The sequence below is a fragment of the Momordica charantia genome, assembly GCF_013281855.1.
Source record: "Momordica charantia cultivar OHB3-1 chromosome 5 unlocalized genomic scaffold, Mcharantia_2.0 BLBB01000005.1, whole genome shotgun sequence".
Taxonomy (NCBI): domain Eukaryota; kingdom Viridiplantae; phylum Streptophyta; class Magnoliopsida; order Cucurbitales; family Cucurbitaceae; genus Momordica; species Momordica charantia.
In genome coordinates, this window is record NW_028275163.1 from 25,310,905 (window position 1) to 25,331,424 (window position 20,520).

Below are 20,520 nucleotides of genomic sequence, written 5' to 3' on the forward strand. Positions count from 1 at the left end.
TTTGAGTCTATGAACACAGTTCGAATCCAAAATCAAGAGCTAAACGGCCCGGATCGTATGCTAAGGTCCCTAAGTATAATAGAAAAGAAACATGTTGACATTTTGGAAGGGGTCATCTGTCACTTGGACTCCAAGGTTGTTAAATTTGATGAACTAGAAGGAAAAACAGAAAAAAAAAATAGCAATTAAAAAAAAAAAAAACCAGGGTAATTGCTTGATTGAGACTTTGGGAATCCGTAGAATGTGTTTTCCCTTTGCATTTATGAGTAGAAAATTGAGAATTAGAAAAAAAAAATGTTATGGATTTTTCAATAGTTGTAACTTGTACTTTAGCATAGAGATAAAGTCTTGGGCAGTGTAGTATGATAGACATTGAAACCGAAAACACCAACATATACATAGAAACCGAAAACCGAATGTGTTGTTATGTGAAGACTGAAGAGGCAAAAGCCAAAAAGAAAAAAGTGAGAAGCAAAGACAGCTATTGTGCTGCGGATGACATATACAAGTAGTGAGCGAGCAGATGTGGTTTATTTCGATAGAGTAGAAGAGGTGGAAATTAAATTAAAATGATGGATAGGAGGAAGATCCAAACATCTGGTCCAGTAGGATGAGCAGCGCCATGGCTATTGCGGTGTCAATCTGAGGGTGTACCAGGAGGCGGAATACGTCCATCCCGAAGATCATCCCTCCCGCTGCCTCCTTGCGTTTGATCTCCGCCACTAATCTCCTCTTCTCGTCGTACACCGCACAACATCTTTTCCCGTAGCAACCCTCGATATCATACATACCCATACCCATACCCGACGATCCTTCCACTTCCACGCGAGCCAAGCGCTTGGATTTAAGTCGATTCAGTACGTTCTTCCTCGCGGAAAATCGGGGATTCACGCCCGTTTCCCCCTCGTAAACCACCCAGCTGTCTGCTAGTGCTAGCCTCAATCTCTGCCAACCACAACCAGATTATCAATACATAAACACGGCACTAATCATCGTCTATATATTATTCAAATACACAATACACTACTGCAGTCTGCAGAGATGATGAACACAGCAGTGTCTACCTTGCGTCGGATGGTGAACACAGGGTTGCCTGCGGCGTCCATGAGAAGGATCTCGCCTTTATTGCCTGCGATATAGTTGTCGACCCTATAAACCAAATTACCCGTGGCGTTAAACACGGTAAACCCATCGCAGTTTAGCAACATGGATTTCTTCCACACAGTGAGCACAGTCTGATCAATATAATCGCTGCTGCTGCTGCTACTGCTACTGCTAGGCGTAGACGAGGAGGAGGAGGAGGAGGAGGAGGATACGGCGTTTGGGAATACCTTTGTCATTAGTATATGGTGTACAAGTAGAGGTAGCAAATTAAGAGCTATCTCCTTGCAGGGGGATATGTGGTGTACTGGGTATAATGATATATATATATATATATATCCTGTATATGGCTATGGGCATCCGCACACGCAGGTAGATGATGAAATGTCAGTGTCAAAAAACGCTGCTTTCTCTTTTATTTTGTTTGGACGGGGGATGAGAACAAGCAAGAGTGACGGAGGGAGGGGAAGGGAGACGCAGAAATCCACGCCAACATATTATTACTTAATTCATGCCATACCCAGTCCAATAGTTAATACTTAGCTTAGAAAATCACAGATATGTCCTATCTTTCCTCATATTCCACGCATAGTTATAACAAATAATTATCACTACCATCGAATCGAATAAATTAAACCATTTTTAGTGGCTCAGGACCAATGCCCAGCACCTATCACCCATTATTGCCGAAGATATTTATTTCCTATTACTATTTTATATTTGCAATTTTGGTTTTGTATTGCTGCGGCTGCCGCATTCAACTTAAATTATTGTCCACCTAGAGTTTGGGCGGTTGGACTCGCAAACCAAATTAACATATAAGGCCATTAGTGATGAATCCAATCCATTGCCATGTTTAGAAAGTCAAAACAATAACTTCTATACCAGCTTATAGAATTCAAGCCCACAACATTGATTAGATGTTAGCTCACCTCATTAGAACTTGGAAGTAGTGTTTGAGGCTATTAGCCATGATTTTATCCCGAGGCCTGTCAACGTGAGAATTGAACCCTGTTCACCAATCAATGACAATACAGTAGCTACTCCGCAGGTGGCTGGACAAAAAGTTGGTAAAAACTGTAGATAGAATAAAAGAACTTTGCTTTCTACTTACTGAAAGGAGGAAGAACTATAACCAACTGTGCAGGATAAACATTATAAGCTAACCAATCTTAATATATGGAGTAACTTCATGCTTCACCGAATACCAGAATCTGCAAAATAAGGGATTGACACTTCAAGTCAACAGGTTTCAACTGTACTTTTGTTATTGCAGTGAAACTGAGACAATCTACCATATTTAGATAGTGCCTCGGACAAATTGTTCTGGTGGAAATTATCTTTTCTGCAAGATCAATTATCATGAGATTATACCACGAATGCGGCATGATGATAGATTATTCTGAAACCTGACGAGAACCAACTCTACATGTTAAGTAATTTAAAATAATAGAATAAATCAACCAGGAAATTCAGAATCAAAAGTTGTATTTTCTTTGCAAAGAAACACTGTGATTTGAATATGTGCAGGGTAGCATGACCGCAGGGTGGCCCTTTTGATTTAACAAGCCCATTCAGGTTGTTGAAAAAAAAAAGGCAGCCCAAATAATATGCAAGGTTTAATAATAGAAAAAGGATATAGAGTAAAATTATACGAGGATGGTGCCAAACCGAGCGTAGCTCAACTGATTGAGACATTAATCTCTAATCAAAAGGCTGTGAGTTCGATTCTCCACCCCCACCTGTTGTACTAAAAAAAATTATAGGAGGATGATCAACAGCAAAGTGAACAAAAGATGATCTTGATGAGGTTAGAACAGAGAGTCATATTGAGCCTCCAGCCGACCAAATATCATGTAAATGTACTTTGAATAAAATTAACAAATTGACCAGGCCTCATAATGTATACCAAATTGACTTTGCCAAAATAGTTATAACCTGCATGCATATATATATATATATATATATATGCAGATATTAATACAAGGTCTATAATCATACATGTGGCAATGCCTCAAAAAGTATTAAACCTCATCGCCCTTCCTACTTGACTTCACTGATACAAACAGAACCGGCAAGTATTTAGACAAGTTCAATGTATGCCATAGGCGCATTGTCCCCTCGCCTTGGCAGTGTTCTAATAATTCTGGTATATCCACCATTTCTCTCCCCATACCTATCTTGGACTTCTGCAAATAAAGCATGGACAATTTGTTTTTCGTAGACGAACCCTAAAGCCTGTCTCCTTTTATGCAAAGAACCTTCCTTTGCTAATGTTATCATTTTGTCAACATACTTACGCATAGCACTTGCTCTCGCTCTGGTGGTTTTGATCCGACCATGCTTAAGGAGTTGGGTAGTGAGCCCTCGCAATAGTGCACGCCGTTGGTCAGGAGGCCTATTGAGCTTAGGTACCCGCTTGCCATGTCTCATGGCAAAATATCGACAACCACTATCAACAATTGTAAAATTATGTTCAAAGCTGTCAAAATCTGCATGTTGGACAAGCGCATCACAGGTTCTACAGTAGTTAGTACACTGAATAAAAAGCTGTCTGAAGATCTTGCTCCCATGAACTTGTATGAAACTCGGGATTAAAATAACTGAATTTATTTGATAAAATTATGTAACAAATAACAACATATCATTCTTATTCTATATTTTTCTAATATCCGTGAGTGTTCAGGCCGTGCACCTCAACTAATCTCATAGGACAACTGACTAACCCTATTACATTTGGTTGTCAAAGTAACTCATAAGCTATTAAATCATAGGTAGGTAGCCACTATGGTTTGAACTTATTCTCTCTAAGCTTTTTACTATTTACATTGGACCTTAAAGATAACTAAATCAACTCATGATGATTACATATCATTCTTATTAAAATTATGGGCGTCTGAGCTAGCTTATATCATACATCATCTAATTTCACAAGCTAATTGCCTAACTCCACGATATTCACTGTCAAGAAACTTGTACAATCCTCATCGACTAAGGCTTGAATTCATAACCTGAAATGCATTGAGTATTTGTATAACAAATGCATCTAGGAATTTGTATTATCTTTCATAGAATAATGTTGGAATATAAACATAGCTTGTCAATTAATATGTGAAAGTAATAATAGGCTCCATAGAGGGAAACAATTATATCATATGCACAAGACTTTAATCTAATATGAAGAATTTATATTCAACCATGTATTAATCAAGCGCATTATAGACCACTCGGTACTATGGATACAAAATGTTGGGAATAAAATTGTGGTGCCCAAGAGACAGGTGTTCAATTCAGGTCTGAATACATTAGGGCAAGGGGAAACACTAAGCAAAGGAGCAACGGATGGGACGCTAAGAAATTCAATCTAGGACCCGTAGGTAGTTGCAGCGCGAGGGAAGAAAATATTTGAGCTATCGTGCTTGTCAATGGGTAGGAGTAGAAAATGAAAGTTAATGGAGGATGGATACTTAATGATAGAAATCCGCAAAATCCACCTACTTCAATCAATGGGCATATTTATCATAATTCCAGGCCTAGGAATTCAATCAAAATACTAACCAAATACTAAATGTCGTTCCTATGGTAATCCCAAGATTCCTACCAACCACCCTTTGAAAGAATTCTGAACTACGATGGACCACGGGATACCAGCCAATCCAATCCTGTGGTTGACAAGAGTACCACAGACAAAATGCAGCACGGCTAGGCAAGAGAGATTCGCTCGAATTGTTTCCTGATAGGTGTGGAACGAAACTGTGAACAATGTTTCATTTTCAGCGAATATGAACTTAAGATTTCCCATTGTTACCAAAATTAGCAGGCGACTTCACTACAAAATTTATATAGAACACTGCCGAATAGAAGAGACGAATCAATTCAAATAGAAATCAAACTTTAAACGATAAAACATTGCAGAACCATTCGATTAGTAGGGTATGAATCAGTTTGCCATAAGAAGCAGAGTAGACGCATGAATTAGCAGAGGAAAAATCAAATTAGATGGGGCCATATAAAAAACGAGTGAGAGTAAATGGAATTACCTGATAAACCAGTAGAAATGAGAGGGTTCAAAGGGCATAGACCCGAAAAAGAGGCGATCGGTTTGCTGCAGGTTCTGCAACTGACTCGACCAGTGGCCGACGGGAAGCTGACGCGAGCGGGAGTATGAATCTCTACTCCCACAGAAGGTAGCGCTGCCCTCAATGCTGTTAAGCTCCATCGGCTGTTGGTCGCTGCCGTTGTAAACGCCATTGCCATTGTTCGAGTGTCCTCTTTGGTATATGGATGGATAACAAGATAAGGAGTAGGTTGTCTTGAACGGCTTCGGTGAGGGCGATCAGTTATATATACAGAAGCATGGTGAAATTACCAATTTGTACGCTATAAGCTTTTATCAAAAAGAAGAAGAGAAAAAAAGAATATATATATATATACGTTAATTTAGGTGTTTGGTAGGTATGCAATCCGGAAGTGAATATTTTTGGGCAGATTTGTTTTCAAATTTGTTACCTTACAGATTTTGAATTCTTCCAACAATATTTTTATCTCCCCATTCTTTTCAGATTTTGAATTTGTAAGCATAATAAGATAAAAACTTTTATAAATATACCATTTCATGTTATAAAATTATGTTTATTTCGGTTAAAAAATCACAAAATATAACGTATTATAGATTATATAATATTGTGAATAATAATTCTACGAAATGTTAATAAATTAGGTAATTTTGTTTTATATCAAGTTAAATATTAGGTTGTGTTTCGAAACGACGGTATAATGAGTGATTTTGAAAAAATAGATTCAAGTGTAATTGATTTTTCAAAATTAACATCAAGTACCTTAAAAATAAATTTAAAGTGATTTAAAACTTTCTTACAATTAATTTGTAACTTTCCAAACACATCAATTGAAAAACAATTTATTTTGACAATGACAAAAGTGATTTTAACCATTTTAAAATTACTCCAAAATACACCCTCTGATGGTAACTCAAATTAGTTCACGACACAATTGAACAATTTTTTAAATTGAAATTCAATGTATAAATATGATACTAAACACATATTTAAAATACTAAAAACCATCAATACAATTTATTTTCATTTAAGCTCTTATTTTCACGTCTATATTTTCAAATCATCAATCAAATGCACCCTTAATTTCGTAGTGTAATTAACATTTTTTTTCGATGTATTATTGGAAGTTTTAATAGTTGAATTTTAAATTAATCTCGAAATTTGGTTTTTTTTTTTCATAATTGTTGAATTAAAAAATTAGTTATAGAATTATATCAAATAATAATAATAATAACTATAAAAATCAAAGTACCATGAAATAAATGTGTGGTCTACCCGTGTTCAAACACGGTCTGGTTGGTCGACCAATGCTGGTGCTCGAGGTCATCGGGCCATGCTTGTCACTTGTTGGGCTCATCGACTGAGCTTGGTTGAACTTGAGTTGATTGGCTTGAGTTTTTCAACATTTACGTATCGGTTTGAGGCGGTCAAGCCTATATTGGTTAGTCTAGATTGGTTGATCTGAAAAGTATATCACAGTTTCTTAAGACAAAAAATGAGACAACCCTGCTAGAGAGCGCAAATAAAAAAAATGAAATCCCAGGAGAAATTTTAGCATTGAAAATAATGGCTCATATTGAGATGTAAATCACCTCAATTAAAATCACCCCCCACTACTACTCAAAAAATCACTTAAATGATTTAAAAAATTTTAAAATCAAATTTATTCCTAGTCAAACATGATAATTTAAAATGAAGTGATTTCAGTAACTATAACAATAATTTTAACAGTGCTAAATTTATTTCCGAACACACCCTTTCAACTATCACTCAAGAGCAGTCTAAGTAGAAAAAATTGCCCCTGCTAAGCTTATTAAGGATAAAAGTGCAAATTTTCCAAAAAAAAAACTTTTTATTTCATAAGACCAAAACAGGACAGTGCTAGGGCCGAAGGCAAAAAGTTGAAGGGAGCAGGAGGGAGAGTCTCCAGTGTTTAACATCGTTACCCGTAAAAGGAAAAAGAAAAAGAGCCAATATCGCTGAAGAATGAAAGTCTGGAGCAACAGTCCCGTCTCTCCCCCGAGGTCTGCCACAGCTACTGTCACTGTCACTTCTACAATTACAACCACTACTGCAACAGTAACTTGTCCATTTATTGCTTTTTGGTCCACTTAGTCAGCACACCAGCCAAGCCTACCGCCGTCAGCACTGCTGCATTACAGTCCCAATCACAACTTCAGCGACAGCAAACTAAGTGGAGTCGAGATGGGCAACTGCGGTACCAGGGAAGAGTCTGCAGTTGTTTCCAATGCTCAAGGTATTTTTTCTGTTTGATCAATTCTTGCCTCTTGTTCAAGAAACCCAGATCTAGGGCTTTTTCTCGTCTCTTCGTTTTCTTCTCATAAGGGTCAATGTCATTTTCTCCTTCAGCAATGTGCTTATTATCTTATCTGTATGCACGCTTTCGGTTTAGTTTTGTAAAATGCTCAACTTAGAAACTGACTGAATAAAACTAAGACGATCACGGTTCTGCTGCAATTCTGAAATCATTCTTATACAGTTCAACAGCTGCATACTTTATCATCTTCCTTGGCTGTGAAAAACGGCAGCAACAATGCTGCAGATAAAAGGCATATTCATAATCGGTCCATATCAGATCTAAGCGATCCTTCGACCCCTCGCAACCTCGAGGACTTCAGAAAGAATTCGGTGCTTTACACCCATGTTATCGCCTTCACGTTATACGAGCTGGAAACGATCACCAAGAGTTTCCGCTCCGATTATATTCTTGGAGAGGGCGGTTTCGGAACTGTTTATAAGGGTTACATTGATGAGAACGTCAGGGTTGGCCTCAAGTCTCTTCCTGTCGCTGTCAAGGTTCTCAATAGGGAAGGCCTCCAGGGCCACCGAGAATGGCTTGTATGTCTCTTCTCTTACGTCACCCTACAATTCATGTTTCTAAGTCCATTCTCTCTCTTTGGTATTTCATTCCCTTGTTGTTTTGCTCTATTGCAGACAGAAGTCAACTTTCTTGGTCAGCTAAGACATCCAAACCTTGTAAAGTTGATTGGTTACTGCTGCGAGGACGATCATAGATTACTTGTCTATGAGTTCATGTTTCGAGGAAGCCTTGAAAACCACCTCTTTCGAAGTACACGCCTATCTTGCTCTTCCTCTTCTTTACTTCGCTGATCAATAATGCTTTTACTTTCAGTCTCTATTAGACAATTGCTTTTGCATTTTTCTTAGGATTGGGTAGGTACTAACTTTATTTAATTCTGGGATACTTAGCGGTAGATGAAATAGATTATGTGGATGATTAGTGATTCCTTGACCATAGCATGACGCACGCTTCATCTTAAATTGAACGTGTGGTCTCTGCCCCACTTCAACCTACAATACCTATAATCTACTCTTTATATTCTTTGTTACGAATCAGATTCTTTATATTCTTTGATCAATGCATGCATATTATTTGACCCACATAATCAGAAAATGCAGTGCAGTACTTTTTAATTTATTATTACTTTTAAAATTCTTGATTTCTTTTCCAGTTTCCGCAAATGTATGGTTTATTTTTAGTGTGGAGTATGAGTGACAGAGACCACTCTCACCAGTAATATTTTTTTTTAATTTAAATCTATTGTTAGTCTGGTAGATCCATTGGTGAAGTTTTCGTGTGCCATTTGATAGGCCTTACTCTGTATGACCTCACTACCTCAGTTTAACTATTCATTTGATCCCATTTGACATAATATTTTGTATTATGCTCACTATTTTTGTGTTGGCAACATGAAGTAATTTTGATGTAGGAGTAGGAGGGGAGGGAGAATGTGTCTGGGAAGAAGACTAAAGAAATTGAAGGGGATGGATGAATAACTATTTTGCTAGTAGGGTCTCATTGTGCAATTTCAAGTTACCTCTGACCAGACCCCAATGTCCGTCGGCCTAGACATAACTTCCCACCTAATCTAATGAGAATTATTATCCCTCCCTCATCAAATCCTTCCTACAAAACATTTCATAACCTTCTCTAAATTCTTACTAACAGAAGTAGGAAACTAAACAATAATAAGAAGTTGAAATCCCACCTAAAATAGACTGGATAAAAGTTAGCTTGCCCCCTTTGAGAAGGGCACCAGTTTGTAGGAAGAAAGACGTTTTTAGACCTTCTTGTGAAATGATTCAAAAAATACAAGTACTTAGGACTGTGGCCAAGGGGAAACTCAAGGTAAGAGGTAGTAAAGTTACCCACATCACACACAAGAAAGGCCCAATAAATCAATTTAGAAGCTTCACTATTGATGCCAGTGACTGAACTCTTACCTCTGTTAATTTTAGATTAGAAACAATTTTGAAAATTGGCAAAATACGATCATGATTAACGAAAGAATCTTCCTTGCAAAAGGCGGGATTCTATCCATCCCCATTCAAAAGTCCTCAAGAGTATAGTTATTCACTCTCATAAAAATCGTAGACACCAGCTTACTAAAAATATCCACAACCTAAAGAAAGAAAAAAAAGGAAAGAGGGTCATGCCTAAGACCTTGAGAAGCAAGATCTACCCCCTTGACTTGGTGTTAACTGTTAACAAGAACAAAATACAAATACTTAATTGCCCTAATACAGGTCCAAATCCAAGATCTTCATTTAAACCGAAGGCCTTGCTTCTAAAGGATCTTATCCAAGAAGTCCCAATCTACATGATCATAAGTTTTTTCAAAGTTAATCTTAAACATCCGCCTTTTTTATTATGACTCCTACGGTCTTCAATAACCTCATTAGCAATAAAAGCTTGACCCAAAATATATCTCCTTGCAATAAAGGGCCTTGAATATCATAAATGATTCTAGGAAGGAGAAGGACCTTCCTTAAACTATTGGCCAGAACCTTAGCAATGGTCTAGATAAGCTTGTGATAAGGCTAATAGGCACGAACTCCTCTACTCTCCTCACCCTCTCCTGCATGGGGATAAAGCAAAGCAAACATAAGTTTCATTCAACAAGGATATGGACCCTTCCATCTCTGTTAGGTCAGTTCCTTAAAAATTGTAATGAGATCCCTAAAGCTTGCTTTTTGCCAAATTGCTGTGTTCTTTCTTGAAGTAGTTGAGAAAGAAGGCCTAGATAATTTGTTCTTCCTCTATGATTGTTATAGAGTTTTTCGGTGTTCTTTTTGGCGACTCTACAAAATGTTAAGACCATTCCAGGGTTAGACCAAAAACATTTAGCAAAAAACTTAACATCTTTTGTTGGGAAATTTGATTACACAGCAGCTACAAGTGAACTTGAATGAGGCTTTCCATGAGGAAGGAGAAAGAGTTATTAAAGATAGATCAGACAAGCTAAATGATCTTTCCTTTGGTTCAATAAACTACACTAATTAAGGTTTGACTCATAGGACTTTTTCTCTTGAATCTTTGGATAATGAGTTTGAAGACGATGATGAAGCGGTTAGTATTAGTAGTTTGGATTCTTCCCCAAAGTCAGACCTTTCTATAGAAGATATTTGTGAGCAATCATTTGAGGAAGATTTTTAAGATCCTTTTTAGTGAGCAAAAAGAAGATAAGAAGTCATAATTTTCAAAGCAAACAATAATTCCTCATTTTTTGAAGAAATTGAGATTACACTTGTCCCTATTGATAGGGACCTCTAATTTTAAAGATGTTTTGGGAAGTTGAATGGTTCACATTTATGCTTTTTGAGTTTTTGTGTAGCAAGGAAGTTTCGTGCGTATATTTGTGCTTGATGGGTTTATGTTTTCAGGATTAAGGTTATTAAAGATGAAGAATCGGGCATATTCGGCTTATTGGGTTTTCCCCTTCAGAACTTTCTTTTTTTGGGTTTCAAGAAGATTTTTTGCAGCAGATGAATTAATGGTTGTCGGGATATGAAGGGGTGCCGTTTACCCTTTCTTCCCATTAGCAGATTGGCAGATATTATAAGGGTAGCAGTTTTTCTGGAGAGTGTTTATTATTTTAAGCAGCTTAGTTGGCGAGTGTTTCGAAGAGTCTATTTGGCGTTTTTCCTTATTTTTGGCAAATTGATTAGATCGTTTGTTGGTTTATTGTTTTAAATGCATCTTCTCATCTTCAAGACATCCTTTTCGGTTATCAAGGTGTTTTGGTTGGTGCATGGTTACTCGCCCATTTAACGGACAGTCTTTTATTACAACTCGGTTTTGAATATCTAGGTGGTTTATCAATGGAGGATTTCACGGGAAACGAAAAGTCTCTTTGCAGACTTACTTTCTTAGTTCATGGATTATTCATTGATTGATGGTTCAATGTACTGAGAAGCTTTTATTCCTTTTTTCCTCCTCTTTTTTGTTGGCCTTAGAAGCTAAAGAGCCTTTCTATGCCCCTGATTTTTTTATTTATAGTGAGGGGCCCCTTCGGTTAGTTCATCTTAAACTTGAAGTTTCTCATTGTTATAAAGAGGCTTTCTCTGGTAGCATGGATATTCCTTTGGAATTATCTAAAGATTTCATAACTTCTTCCCTCAAGTACATTTCTAGCTTATCTCCTTCTCAATTGGATGCATATTTAGCCTTTCTTAACTCCGAGCTTGTCAAGCTTTGCAAAGAACGAGTCACTTTGTTAGAGGAGCACTTTAGAAGAAATTTTGAGATACAAGCTGACCGGGATAGAGAAATTGCTGAAATTCGAGCCAAATTTTCTCAGGAACTCAAAGCCCTATATCCAGACGATAAAGTTGGCGTTGCGTGCATGTCTGAAAGTTACAGATTCCTAAAGATTTCTTTTATGTTTCCTTGCATCTTGGAGGATCGTTTTGATAGTAGCTATTACGATCTTATTGTTGTTAATTTCTTTTGCTCATTTGGGTTATGTCCCTTTGTTTTTTGGTTCACTTTCCTTTTTGTTTTTCTCACTTCCCTTGGGAGTTTGTATCTTTTGAACAGTTTCCTTTTTATTAATAAATGAGAAGTTCGTATCTTGTTATAAAAAAAAAACCAAGATTACATAGGAACTACGAAAATATTAATTGTAGAGGATTGGGAGAGGTGCTTTTAGATTTTTTTGTTTTTTTTTTAATTGGAGCTCCTTGTTTGGTTTTTATTGAAGCATTTATTGTTCTTTGGTGCTCTGCAGCCTCTTGTTTTCCTTAATTCTCTAACAAAAGATTTCTTCCAAGTCAAAAAAGAAAAATGAGAAAAGAGGAAGAAAAGGAGCTCACTGTCCAAATATTTTTTGGTTACTATTCTTTTTTGATGTACACTAATTGAGGATTCTTTTATTTCCCCTTTTAAATATCTTTTGGTTTGAGCTTGATTAGATCTTGGGTTACATATTATTTTACCTCAACTGGTCTTATAGTACTACGACCTGCTCTTATAATATCTAGAATTGAGAAACTCATCCTATAATCTTGTTTGATGTCCACCAAAAGTTGACTCCAATACTTCAAAATCTTCGAAGTTCGTGACTCGTCTCTTTGATATGATTATTAGATCAACCCATCATGGTTCTTATAATTAACTTCCTTGAATAATTTTTTGCGAATTTAGAACAAATGTCACGAGTTTAAGTACTTAGGGATGAGTGCTCGAGAAACTTGAGGTTGCTTTCCTGGAATTCAAGTCCATAAGCAAACACTCAATATTTTTTAGTTGACATAGAATGCTTGTTTCTTTAACTAGATTTTATAGAAACAACTTATTCAATTATTTTATTGATCTTTAGTTGTATTCATAAAATCTCCTCAATATCTCCATGCTCAACAAGCTCTTTACTTCAAGCTGTTCATGTTCTTCTTGGGGTTATTCAACCAAGTTTTCTAATTATATGATGGTCATAGTTATTCATAGGATAGCCAGAGCTGCAAGATGATCAAGAAGCTTCATTTTGGTCATTATCATTCTTTTATGTGTGTGTGAGAGAGACTAGAAGCTAATTTCATTAGACGAAAGAAATTACGGATTGAAGGGGAGGAAAGCTTCCCCATGCTGAGGAAGATTATAAAAGATTTTTACAGTTAGGTGTTATTTCGTTGGATTGGAGCAATTTTCTGTTGGTTTGGGTTCCTCCTAGCGGGTGGTTTTTGTTTACCCTTTTTTTTTGTATGCCTTGTGTATTCTTTCATTTGTTCAATGAAAACTTGGTTTCTTATAAAAGAATAATATTAATAATAACTTTTGACCATAAAGCCTCTTTCTTAAGGTGAAATCTCCCCAACTATATTTTCTTTAAACAAGAAACAAAATTTTCGTTGATAGATGAAAAAGAAGAAAAATATTCAAAGATACAAACTACAAAAGGAGCAAAAAAGAAAAAAAAAGGACTAAACAGCGAAATAAAGAACAAATCTGCAAAAATTACAAGAGAAAACATTAAAGAACAAAACGCCTAATATCTTGACAAAATGTCGAGCCAAAACAACCAAAACCATCTCCTAAAATCTGCAAAAGCTACACTAATATATTGAACAGGAGAAAAGAACATCCAAAAGCCTTCGATGAGAGCATCGATCGGAGAATGTCCAACAATGGAATTGTCCCATAAGCAATATAATAACAAAAATTGGCAATAACAATGGTTTGAACAACTTTAGGAAGGATAACCAAAGTGGCCATAATCTAGTACCCAATGCTATCGACAGACCCAAGTGAATTGCGACCATATGAAGAACTGTGCACAGTTAAGGAACCAGAAATTTCAACATGCGGAAGGAAACACCTTTTGTATTGGATAGATGGTCCACAAGGCGTCCATGTGTCTCAACCTTTAAATCATTAGACAATCCAAAAAGAGAGTTCAACGTATAAAATACCATTCCCTAAGAGAGAACCTGATGTACAAAATATCCTTGTTAATTTCCGATTTGACCCTTTGCCTTATACAGTTATACTGTTTTAAACCAAAGAAAATTTTTTTCCAAACTTTGTAAGATTATTGATTCCAAGCAGCCCCCCTCCCATAAGCAAGTGACACCACCTTCCTTTTTTCTGTCTTTAGTTTCTTCCCAAAGAAAGTTCCAAAGAACCTTTTAATTTAGTTGGATAAAGGTGATCATGCTTCTTGTATAAAGAGAGGTGTTCTACCACTTCTGAAGTTGTCAATTCTTTCAGTAATGGGGCCCGAATGGAGAAAGAGCAAGGGTTGCCATTAAGGGCAGACCCCAAGTATGAGATAGATCATCAGCCTAATTTTCCCCCCGAAGCTAATAGCCATCTGTTCAAGAGCCCTCAATGAATACTCAATGTAGTTTGTATTTTGCCCATTTATGATAATAGAATAATTTGGAGGTAGGTCCAAATCCTAGTTCTCCATTGGGTACCAAAGCCTTTAGCAAGTAAAATGACGTCCAAAACTTCCCAATCAATGTCAGTAGCCTCCATGATAGGGAGTTTGAAAAGTGGCTTGATCTTTTGGTTAAGCCAGACAAGGAAGCTTCAAACCATATGGAAGACAGATTAATTTGCAAGGGAGATGATTCTAGAAGCTTCACCTATAAGTTGGCTGGCATTCTTATGTCCTCAAAAAGTGAAAAGATAGACGATATCTTGATTAATCAGATTTGGAATGTCAAGGCGCCTAAGAAAGTGAAAATTTTCCTTTGGAATCTTGGTTACAAGAGCTTAAACACTCAAGATAGAGTCCAAAAGAAAAATCACCACTTTCTTTCATGTCCTTACGTTTGCTTTAATTGTGCCAACAACAAAGAATCAATAGATCACCTTTTTTGGGGAATGCCAAAATTTGCAATTGGTGCATGCTCAACGATATGAATTTCATCCTTCCAGATCTTCTTTCAGGGTGGTGGTTAAAAGGAAAGGCAAGAGCTTTATTGAAGAGCATCACCAGATCTACTCTTGATCTATTCAGATTGAACCAAACAATAGGTTGTTCGAAGATAAGTTTACAAATTTTAATAGTTTTCGGAATCTTGTAAAGCACACTGCCTCCTCTTGGGTGAAATTGCTCAAGACTTTTTTATACTCCCTTTGAGTATTCTCCTTCTGAATTGGACCCTTTCGTTAAACCCCTTACTGAGAGTTTGGGAAGAGGCACCTTATCCCCTTGCAATCTTTTTGTATACCCTTTCCTTTCTCTATAATGAAATCTTTGTCTCTTTCTGAAAAAAAAAATATTTTCTTTCTTCTCCACTCGTCAAGTGAGCTCATTAGCAGTAAGACAAATATTAATCATGTGTGTATTAGAAACAATAGCAGATTGAAATTGATTATGGTAGAAGGGAGAGACATTTTAGCCTTTTGAACAAACTTTTTCAATGATTTTGGCTAATTAAGTTGGATTTATTAGCTGTTTTAGCATCATATATTCTTTGACAAGTGAGGAACATAAGTCTCATTGAGACTAATATCGATGATACTGTACTAAAAAAATCATAGAACACTCTCAATATATTAGGTAGGGTGTTCCAACAATTTTTTGAAGAATATTGTAGTGAAATTATTTGGTTGTGGTGCTTGGTTGAAAATTCAAGCCCAAAGAGTAGGATCCTTCCATGTCTAAAGAGAATTTTCAGAAATAGAGTTCTCTTGTTTTTACAAGCTGCAGATTGATGGAACTGGTTTGGTTTTACAATGACTATTGATCACTCGCAGAGGATTTTGAGTTCCAAAGGCAAAAAATAGTATGGAGGAAAGTTATTTTGTCTGTTTTTGGTAATTCTTATGGTGCATTTGGAAGGAAAGAAGCATTAGATTTTTATGGCAATAATAGAAGATTTTGTTGCAATTTGGCGAGAATTCATTTCTAGTATCTATATGGATCTTTAAATTATTTCCCAACTTTCCTTGTTTTTTGATCTCAAAAGATTGGGTGTCTTATTGTGTAATGCAGTATCTTCATTTTATTGACTTTCAGGCTTATGATTCTCATATCATTTTTCTTGGTTGATCTTTTTCATGCTTCATGTCACCCAAAAAAAGAAAAAAAGTTTCATGCTTCATGTCACCAGATTTACTCCGAATTTTTATTGCACTGTCCTATTAGTTAGAAAAGGGATGAATTTATTTGCATTTTGAATAGTAACTTATAAAGCATAATTTATGCTAATAGTAATTATTTCAAATATTGTAGTGCTTGACTGGCTTGATTTGTTGTTCTACTAAATTTTACATAATCTTTCATGTGGGGACTCAGAGACGACTGTTCCATTGCCATGGGCAAGAAGAATGATGATAGCTCTTGGAGCAGCCAAGGGACTTGCTTTCCTTCATAATGCTGAAAGGCCTGTCATCTATCGGGATTTTAAAACCTCTAATATACTGTTGGACTCTGTATGTGAAGTTTATTGTGCACCAAAATTGTTATTATTATTATTTTTTCTCAAGCTTGTGGATAAGAGGATATTCTTCTCATTTTCCTCCACCTGACCGATTATTCTGCAGGACTATACAGCCAAGCTTTCTGATTTTGGACTTGCAAAAGCTGGACCACAAGGTGATGAGACCCATGTTTCAACTCGAGTAATGGGTACTTATGGTTATGCTGCCCCCGAATATGTCATGACTGGTATGATCATTTCTTTCTCATTGGAACTTGCGCAAACTTCTCATTTGATTGATCTTCTTTCTTCCATTTTTTTTTTCTCAAACGAACTTCTCATTGAAATAATGAAAAGATACAAAATTGTTCAAGAGAACAAGCTCCCAAAGGGAATGGAATAAAACAAATAGTAGAATTAACCCAAGGTTCCTAACGAGGAAAAATGAAAACATGAAAGCATATCAAACACATGAATCCAAGCGAGGGAAAATAAAAGCAAATATTACTTGTAGAAATTTTCTCAATGGTGTGCTCTCCAATCTTTATGCAAATTATTCCCCCAGAATGATTTGCTCTAATTGGGAGGCCTTTTTTTAATCTTCTTTTTAGCTTTTTATTTGGCTGTTTTATTGTCTTTTTAGCTTTATATAGACGGGTATGGTTGTATCTTTCTTTCTCTCTATTACTATTTTTTTGCTTTATTCCTTCCGGAGTTTGTATCTTTTAACAAATTAAGTTCATTTTCATACATCAATTAAAAGTTAGAAATTGAACAAATAAATTGGATAGAGAACACCATTTTGAGGCTTTGAGCATGACCATATCAAATCTTTCCACCCAAACTTTAGATTCGTCTTAAAAAATTATTTGATTCTTTCTAACAAAATTTCTGCAATTGTGGCTTTGATGGTGTTAACCCAAAGAAGACGACCACAAAGGGGAAAATTTGGCCCGAATAATAGCTGGACAATGTGTTGACTTGAAACATTATCAAACATCCATTGAAACTGAAAGACCTTGAAACGAGAATGCCAAATACTTGTTGAATTAGACCATGAAAGAAAAGGTGACATTGATTTTACCATGAATTGTTTAAGGTGTTTCAAGAGTTCTCCAAAAATGGGATTATAAATAGAAGCACCAACGAGGAACACAATAATCACAATCACTACTTCCACCATTCAACCTCTTCCAGTATGCTATGATTTCCACCTCTCTCTTTTAGCTGTTCATTGGTTTCGATTGCCAAACCCTCTACTCTTCATTCCCCAAATTCTACATTTGAGTTTTCTCCTTTCCAAATCATGTTGAATCTCTTCTTTGAAATCGACTTCTGAAGTGAAGAAAGAGTTCTCCGTTGCTGCGTGGTCGTTGTCAACTGTCTCTCATGGCTACTTGCTGCCATTCAACCTTTGTTTCCTCCATCCTCAACTCTTTGCTCCTTGCTCCCTCCAAGAATGAACACTATGTATCTTGCCCTTCTTCACTTTTTTCTATCATTCAAAACGCACACAATAGATGTAGATGACAATGATATTCATTATGTCTCTATGCAACCAAAATTTATATCCTCGGCTTCATTGTTGTTCTTCGGGCTATAATGGTCTAGTGTTTGATTTGGAGCTGGATTGGAAATGCTGAAAACTCATGTCTAAGATGGGGAGTTTCTAACAGAAGCACCTATGTTTAATTCCAAATCAGTTTGGGATTGTGAAGTTGAACTTTTTGGGCGGATAGAACTTACTTGGATTTTAGAGAAGAGAACCAAGTTTTTCCATCTCTTATCCAAAAAAGAAAAAAACGAGAAGAGAACCAAGTTACACAATAGAGGAAATCCAAGAGTTCCCACAATTGTGCTGCTCCTATTCTTAAGCCAAAAGCCTACCTCTTACGTTCCTTCAACTAATATTTATACTATTTTCATCTTGTCCTTTCATATTCTTACTTTGTGATTAAGTTTACAATTAATACATTAATCTTCATATTCTTACTTGGTTCCTAACGTTTACCATTAATACATTCTTTTTCTTTCCTTTTTTTTTTAACTTTTACCAGTCTAATTTTCAACTCATAATACCACAATAATCTGACAAGTTGGCAAGTCCGTGTCACTATTTAACAGCCCAGTCAGCACCCTTTGATCAACTAACGGTCAAATGACTTTTGGGACTATTTAGAACTGTTTCCAAAATTTAAAGACTAAAGTGTCGCTTTTGAAACTTCAAGGACCAAATAGATACAAAGCCTAAACTTCATGGACTAAAAGTATATTTTATCGAAGTATAATAATAATTAATTATGTAATAAATAAGAGAAAATAATGTGAAGGTAAAATCTCGGCTGATCAAAAAGTCAAGATTTGTTATTTGGATGGAAAATTTCATTGAATTGTTTGATGCTAGAACTCTTTTATTACACTCCATAGTGCAAGGTTTAGATGGAAAAAAGCCTAGAGTTGAAAATTACTGGACTAGTACCATCTGCTATTTTGGTCTCTATATGCTATTGGAGGTTGAATGGCATGGAAATTCTTAAGTTGCAGAGTTGGTATTAGTTAACTTGCCACTTTTCTGTCTACGTGGTATATACTTCATATATAATTTTACATTAATAGGCATTCGTTTTTAGTGCTGAGAATGAGTTAAAATTTTCCTTCGATATAGTGAAGTAACCTTGTGGATTTGTTGTCACCAAGCTTCCATTTTGAAACCTATAGGGCACTTAACAGCAAGGAGTGATGTATACAGCTTCGGTGTTGTTCTTCTGGAGCTTTTGACAGGGAGAAAGTCTGTTGACAAGACAAAACCAAGCAAGGAGCAGAATTTGGTAGATTGGGCCCGACCTAAACTAAATGACAAGAGGAAGCTGCTCCAAATAATTGACCCCAGATTGGAAAATCAATACTCGATAAGGGCAGCACAGAAGGCCTGCAGCCTGGCGTACTATTGCCTGAGCCAGAATCCGAAAGCAAGACCATTAATGAGCGATGTAGTTGAAACTTTGGAACCACTACAGAGCGGTAACGGTACAAGTGAATACTCATCAACGGGTAGTAGTCCATTTGTTAGAGGCGGCATCCCTGATTACAGGATGCGGCAAAGGTTTACCAACAATGTCGGTCCAGGGTCTAGTTGCCGGTCTCCTAACCCCAACTGTTCTCCAAGCGGCCCTGCAGCATGTAGGGTTAGATGAGTGAAATGAAAATGTCCTCTGTAAGACGTCGTACATTGGTGTCTTGTAAATGATCGCAGGGTCATTCGACACTGTTGATCACCAACATGGAACTGTAATATTTACCCATGTCGTGTACAACATTTGGAAGTGTAATTATTATATGGACACATCGCTCTAACTTTGATGTAAGGACATTTTTGTAATTAACCTGCATGCTTGATCCTTCGCCTCGGCATGATCTTGGATTTTTCTTGCCTGTTATTCATGTACACGCCATTCTGGGATTTTGTAATTGACCTGCCTGTTTCCTTTGACCTTTGATTTTATTTACGATCTTGTATCTTGCCTTTTGCTCATCTGTCTGTAAAATATCAAAATGTGGCCTACAGAAAATATATATATATTTTTTATTTCTCTTTTTATTTTAATTTGTACAATATAGCCAGCCTATTTGGCACTTCTATATTGGTGGTTAAGACACCTCTTTCTTTCCTAAAGTTGATAGTTTTGATTTCTCGCCTTTATATTTTTGAATTCGAAAAGAAAATGGACAATATAATTTTATATTTCTTTACTTATTTTAATTTATTATAAATAATTAATAGGACAACAAGATAAATTGTACTCTTGGTTTTTAACGAGTTTGGTATCTATTTTTCTCTCCTCCTCTGTCTCTCTCTTTTAGTTGTAAGCATCATCCATCTCTGACAATCATTGTCCATTGCATTGACCACCATCCTTGTTTGTGCGCCTTTGTCATGTCTATTGCTTAGCACAATGTCATGTTGACCCTTGTTTTGGGGTATTTTAAGGGTCCTTAGTGGAATGAAGAAATGAACCTTTGTTCCAATTTCAAATTTGGAACGAAGGATAAAACTTCTAGAAATGACGATAGATTAGCACCAACAACAAGTGAAGAGAAGGGCAAAGGACGAGCAAGGAGAGACCACAAAGGTTTTCATATGAATAATTAG

General features: G+C 36.3%; 3 protein-coding genes across 3 annotated transcripts; 1 reads left to right on the forward strand and 2 right to left on the reverse strand.

The window, feature by feature from the left end:
• Positions 1 to 372: 372 nt before the first annotated feature.
• LOC111024017 (LURP-one-like protein (DUF567)) lies at positions 373 to 2,301 on the reverse strand. The gene is made up of 2 exons (XM_022301575.2): positions 1,065 to 2,301; positions 373 to 945 (listed from the first exon to the last, which is right to left on the reverse strand). Exons 1-2 carry the CDS (start codon positions 1,338 to 1,340, stop codon positions 565 to 567), a joined length of 657 nt encoding a protein of 218 aa, XP_022157267.1. The 5' UTR covers positions 1,341 to 2,301; the 3' UTR covers positions 373 to 564.
• Positions 2,302 to 2,951: 650 nt separating this feature from the next.
• LOC111024059 (Ribosomal protein L17 family protein) lies at positions 2,952 to 5,429 on the reverse strand. The gene is made up of 2 exons (XM_022301639.2): positions 5,142 to 5,429; positions 2,952 to 3,593 (listed from the first exon to the last, which is right to left on the reverse strand). The coding sequence occupies exons 1-2, from the start codon at positions 5,356 to 5,358 to the stop codon at positions 3,184 to 3,186; spliced, it is 627 nt and encodes a 208-aa protein (XP_022157331.1). The 5' UTR covers positions 5,359 to 5,429; the 3' UTR covers positions 2,952 to 3,183.
• A 1,640-nt stretch (positions 5,430 to 7,069) lies between these two features.
• LOC111024027 (Protein kinase superfamily protein) lies at positions 7,070 to 19,781 on the forward strand. The gene is made up of 6 exons (XM_022301602.2): positions 7,070 to 7,434; positions 7,678 to 8,036; positions 8,133 to 8,268; positions 16,247 to 16,383; positions 16,495 to 16,618; positions 19,089 to 19,781. The coding sequence occupies exons 1-6, from the start codon at positions 7,383 to 7,385 to the stop codon at positions 19,562 to 19,564; spliced, it is 1,284 nt and encodes a 427-aa protein (XP_022157294.1). The 5' UTR covers positions 7,070 to 7,382; the 3' UTR covers positions 19,565 to 19,781.
• Positions 19,782 to 20,520: the final 739 nt, after the last annotated feature.